The sequence below is a fragment of the Symsagittifera roscoffensis genome, chromosome 1 (assembly GCF_963678635.1).
Source record: "Symsagittifera roscoffensis chromosome 1, txSymRosc1.1, whole genome shotgun sequence".
Lineage (NCBI taxonomy): Eukaryota > Metazoa > Xenacoelomorpha > Acoela > Convolutidae > Symsagittifera > Symsagittifera roscoffensis.
Genome location: NC_087062.1, coordinates 90,479,283 through 90,485,282, shown reverse-complemented (window position 1 = coordinate 90,485,282; position 6,000 = coordinate 90,479,283). Strand labels below are relative to the sequence as shown.

Sequence of the window (6,000 nt, the reverse complement as noted above, 5' to 3'; positions counted from 1 at the left end):
ACCTTTTCTCGACAACGGTGTTATTCGCGCGCGAGGACGACTACGAAACTCACCTTTACCGGACGCAACAAAGTATCCAATAATTCTTAACGCAAAGGACCCAATTGTGCGTATGATGATCGAGAGCGCTCATCGCCGCTGCATGCACCACGGCACTGAGTACATTCGCAACTACCTGCAACAAAGTTTTGTCATCATTGGGCTCGGAAAAACACTCAGACAGATAAGACATAACTGCTTTCTCTGCAGAAGATTCCAAGGCAAAGGGCTACATCCACTCATGGCCGACTTGCCGCCAACTCGTTTCGACGATCCGTCTGACGACCCATTTCCGTTCAAAAACACAGGAATTGACTATATCGGGCCATTCTACATAGCAACAAAGGATACAACTGAAAAAAGCTATATTTGCCTCTTCACATGCCTCTCTACTCGCGCGGTTCACCTGGAATCGACAGACAACCTTACTACGAACAACTGTATAACGGCAATTAGACGTTTTATTGCTAGGAGAGGCACACCTAAGCTTTTAATCTCTGACAACGCTACTTACTTCGTCGGCGCGCGTAAACAACTACGCTCAGAACCAATCAACTTCAACGAAACCACCCTAACTGAAACGCTACAAATCCACAATGTTGAATGGCGCCTAAATCCTCCGGCTGCCCCCCATTTTGGCGGCGTGTGGGAGCGACTCGTCTCATTGATAAAACGAGCATTCTTACTAAATCTCGGTTCTGATCGACTATCAAGAGATCTATTTGCTACTATCGTAGCCGAGACCGAGGCAATCCTCAACTCACGTCCGCTAACTCATGTCAGTAGCGACCTTGACGACGACCTTCCACTGACACCCAACCACTTCTTAATGGGTCGTCCATTCGTCTACGCTCCAGCAGCAGCCTTCTACGAAGCATCTACCAGTAAACTGTCCAACAAGTCCTGGAAGCGAGCAAAAGATAGACTTGACAGCTTCTGGAGACGTCTACTTAAAGAGTACGCTCCGACTCTCATCAGAAGGACTAAATGGACGCAACCCGAGGAACCACTCGAAAAGGATGACCTCGTGTGGATACTTGAGGACTTTACACCACGAGGCATCTGGCCACTGGGTCGAGTGTTAGAAGTTTTTACCGGCTCGGATGGCATCGCGCGCTCGTGTAAACTGAAAACAGCCCTAGGTACTTTAACGAGACCAGCGGTGAAACTTGCCCTCGTAACCCCAAAAAAGAAGATTTAAGACCACTATAATTGTATTACAACAACAACAAAAAAAACTTGGCTCAACTCCTTCCCCTTCGGCTCCAAATAAGATCTCCTTCCCCCGAGGATATTCATGACATGAATTGTCTCACATGAATTAAAGAAAAATGCGGTAAAATCTTTTAATAATAGCATGATTTGTTCCGAACAAATGAGTAATAAATTTGACTCCAACAAAGTGACATTCAAGATATGTTCATCAAATTGTCTTGAATAATCGGTATGTGAGACAAGTCCTTGCAAAACCCACTCTTCTCAAAAATTGGAGGTTTTTTAATGTGAATATGCCAAAATTGAGGTTTTCCTCAACCTTTTGATCAGTTAATATTTGACAGCGCATCACAACAGCTGTGTTTCAACATATAATTCCACTTGGTCTTCGACAGTGATGCGACTTTGACTGGATCGAAGGTCTGTGTGCGAGTGCGGATTAGGATTTAAGCATTGTCTACCACTTGTCGGAACTTCTGACGAACACCTCAGCCCGGGTAAGAAATGACCAAAAATTTCACTAGCTCACAGAACTCAAAAACTAAATTGAAGATTCTCAAATCAAAAACATATACACATGCATCAGATCAATGAAATCATATGGACAAAGAACTAAGCTAAGACAAAATTTATGCAAAGAGAAAAAATGGGTGCCAGTTTTACCGATCATCTGATAAAAATTCAAATTACGTCCAAATATATCAATATAGAATTGGACCCGTAAGAATTTTGTGCATGACACGTGTATTCGCCGCAGTCAGAGAATTGACAGTTGGTAATCTTGAGTGAACAGAGAATTTGTTCAGTCGCTTCAGTTGAATCCGAGTTATCTTTTGAAGAAGGGGTCATCGGCTGGAAAAAACAGGAGTACTGTAACCGGTGTTTGACTCCTGGGCGAAGTTCCTCGTCCATGAAGCGCCTGAAAAAAAAGCTTATGATTTGTCATAGCTGAAAAAAATTCATCTCAGTAATAAGAATCGTGGAAAATTAAATGAAGCTTTGATGTGTAGCATTTTTCGCTTATTTTAAAAACGCAGCTGATTGCTGTACAATTAACACAGTAGCACAGAAAATTTCAAACACAGTTATCATTGCCAAAAAATTGACAAAAAGAAAAAAATTAAAAGGAAATTAGTTGACCGCAAAATCAAATTGTTTTCATTAAACAATGTCTTTAGGCACACTAAAAACATTATCTTTGAAGAACAGAGAACACAAACTATTCGTCCAGTAAATGAATACATTTCTCTTGTAGAATAGGAGATTCTAATGTATACTCGGCGGAATTTCAAAGTCACCGTGGACAGCATCACCATTCGTTTATAGAGGTTTAGAATTGTATGCTACGAGTCTTTAAATGGTCCAGTCGAGTGATAAGTAGCCTGAGGTGATCGAAACAGGACAATCAAAATTTAGACGAATTTCAGGTTTTAACTTCATTATGGATACTTTACAAAAAACCGAAACTTAAATCTTTATATACACGTAACAAAATCCTCGACCCCTATAGGCCCCTACATAGCACTTATTAAGAGCTGAAAGAAGTCTGTCCAATAGGAATTACTTCACGAGATCTCGGAAATACCACTTGTTGCCGATGTATAAAGATAGGCTCTAAAAGTCTAGGTACCCCCGACATTACAGAAGTCGAATCTGAAAAATTTTGATGTCATCATCCTCCAGAAATCTAATAATAAATAGGAAATTACAACCTCACGAGATCTCGAAAAAACCACCTCTTGCCTTTGTATAAGAATAGGGTATAAAAACAGAGTCTGCTAAGTTTGGACTTATATTATCTGAATCTATTTAGCATATGACGGTTGGACTGGAAGTGGTTAGCACTTGGGAAAAACACCTCTTAAACTGGCAATAGGCAATTTACGCAAAAAAAAAATGAGCGAGGGCATATTGATTTTATTGCTGTAATAGACACTAAAACTCAGCCCACTACAAAGTCCCCTGTAAATAAAACCACTCTGGCGACTCGATGTGTATAGCCTTTTCCTGGGTTCATTTTTGATTGAGCTTCAGGCGATGGGCCCAGCTTAGCTTGGCAAATGAGCTATCATCAGAAACTCAATCTGATTACGCAAAAATTATCACCGAGAGGATTGGCAGTATTAGGAGCAAGGCATGAAAAGAAGGTCTCCTAGATAACTTGAGTGGACGAAATATTTACTCAGCCCCCAGTGTTGGCTTTTTGGCACATTTTGACTCTAATATGCAAATTACGTTTTTTGAACAGCTAGTAGGTCGGGATTGGAATAAAGTATAGCTGAGAGTTTTAGATGGTTGGAATGAGCAAGCTAAGCTACCCATGAAAATGGTCTTCTCTTACTCCTGGGAGGTCGGAACATTAACGGGATAATTGAATAAAAATTGTGGGAGATTGGCTAATTAAACATAACTATGTTTGGAGGTGAATCTGGACTTGATATTTGAACAACTTAGTTAGAGATGCCAATGCTGAATTTGGCATTCATGGCTAGTGTCGTCAGTGGAAGAAATCAGTTAGGACCTTACGCACGAGGTTTTAAAATAATTGTCAGGACCTGCAGGGACGAGTGCAACTCTTACTATAATTAAAGTTTAAGTATTGCAAAAGAGTTACGGTTAGCCAACCCTTGGGGAGAACAACTGTGCTGTGAGATCGAATGGTTGGTTTTCAATTAGTATGTGAAAAACTGTGCTGTGAGAGCGAACGTTTGGCTCTCAGTTAGTTTAAGAACAGTTGGTACTGCGTTATATTATGGTTGGTTATCAGTTAGTTAGATAGAACAATTGTCGGAGACGAGAGATTACAAATTTAGCAGATAAGTGGTTCTTATAATAGTTGAGAACTGTGATACTCGATTCAAAAGAACAGTGATGTGTAGAGACACTATTAAATTTAGCAGGTAAAACTGAGTATTTGTTAGGAATTACTGCGAGTAATTCGTTAATGGGGATTCTCCAGAGAGAGAATCAATAAGTTAAGTTAGTTGAAAGTTATAACACTAGCAGGCCATTGTGGTGATCAATTGCGGACGTTTTCTTTTGATAAGATTATTAGATTTTTTTATCTGGCCACTTAGAGTCTGCTAAGTTTGGACTTATATTATCTGAATCTATTTAGCATTAGAAATTCTTACGATCGTCTCGAGCGGACAAGACAGCCGTAAGAGCAATACAAAAAGGGAAACTAACATAATACAGCACAGAATAGTGCCACCAAATTAACTTTTTCGGGATTGAGGATACTAGTGAATCTCGGTCGCCTCCATGAATTCACTACCCAGGGAACCACTTTGTGGTGTCATTAAGAGAGAGAGGGAAAACGAACCTAGAGAATCAATCTAACCTGACAGTGTCATCACTCAATGACTGATCAAAGTTTGCGTTCCAGAAGAGGATTCAATTGAATTAACATATGAAAACAAATTCTTGTTTGCTTTTATCGAGCTAGAATCAGGACCGAAAAGCTTCAATATAATATATATTCACTCTATTTCATTTGACGTTTAATTGGGTTACATGACTTAAGGTGAAAAATAGATACCTAGACCAGAGTTTCTCTCTCTTTTGAGGGTGGTCGGAATGATTGTAAACTTATAAAATGTTTCAGTGAAAGCTAATGACAACCCTTAACTACTGATGCAAATCGAGAGCATGGTCACTTTTCTAATAATGGAACAACTGATGTCAATAATAACAAGGATAGCCGGTTGGTAGTCGTCTCATATTGGTTTTGTTTTTTCTGTGTGGTGTGATAAAAAAGGTCTGAACAAAAAACTAGAATTTAGGCATATTTCACAGTCATAGTAAAACAGGCACATTGAAAAAAAAAACAGTTTTTGTAGAAAAATTACTAGAAACATTTTCAAAGTTTTTTTCTGAAATTTTTGATCTTTTTGATACCTAATAGGGCGCTAAAAACTTCAAAAACTAACTTCACTTGAAAAAAACTGAATTATCAAGGCTTAAATCAAGCATAAATGAGCTAATGTAAGCCTGCTCACAGGCTCGAATTTAGAAGAAAAATCGAAAACTTTAAACCCGTTTTTCTTGACACTAGAAAAAAATTGGGAATCTTTTAATGTGGTTCGAATCACGACTGAAAGGGCTTTAATATGACCCCGTCCCTTTCAGTCGTGATGTCTACCCAGTCCGATGTCTATTTTGGGTACCTGATTTTATGTGGGAAACAAATAGAAAAAAAATAAAACACACCCGAATACAAAGTTACTCCCCATTTTCAATGGTCGGAGCAATAACTATCAACCACTGAGAATTTGAGAAGTTACGCCAGTATCGAATCACATCATTATCGATTTCCAAAAACAAAATGGGATGCATACCATTGACCCCATGCGATGACAATGCTCAAATGACGAACCACATGACAACATTGCACAAAAAATGGATGAATTATAAGACAAATATTCCTTACACAAAATTAGACCGCAAACTGTATGATCTTCTGATTGTAGTATTGTTGGATCAATTCAGTAAAAGCCAGTATTGCAGTAGCTGGCATAGAATTTAGATATAGAGTGTGTGTACCAACAAGACTCACAGATACTATTTGAAGACGTAATCAGAAGCAGTAAAAACCAAAGCCTTCAACAGCCCCGACAATTTCCGGATCAATGGACCACCAAAAACTGGAATAAAAGGCAACTCTGATAACACATTGGAAAAAGTTTTTCAACTGTGATGAACGAACCAAGCTGGAAAAAAGAAGGAATTGTGTTTGTGCAAGGA

At 39.1% G+C, this 6,000-nt stretch overlaps 1 protein-coding gene across 1 annotated transcript in view; it reads right to left on the bottom strand.

Moving 5' to 3' along the window:
- Window positions 1-1,861: 1,861 nt before the first annotated feature.
- LOC134851991 (myosin light chain kinase, smooth muscle-like) overlaps window positions 1,862-6,000 on the bottom strand; it is a 31,101-nt gene continuing 26,962 nt past the window's right edge. The window contains exon 16 of the mRNA XM_063868268.1: window positions 1,862-2,173. Within this exon, the coding sequence (XP_063724338.1) occupies window positions 1,936-2,173 (238 nt within the window). The 3' untranslated portion in view covers window positions 1,862-1,935. The remainder of the gene's footprint in view (window positions 2,174-6,000) is intronic.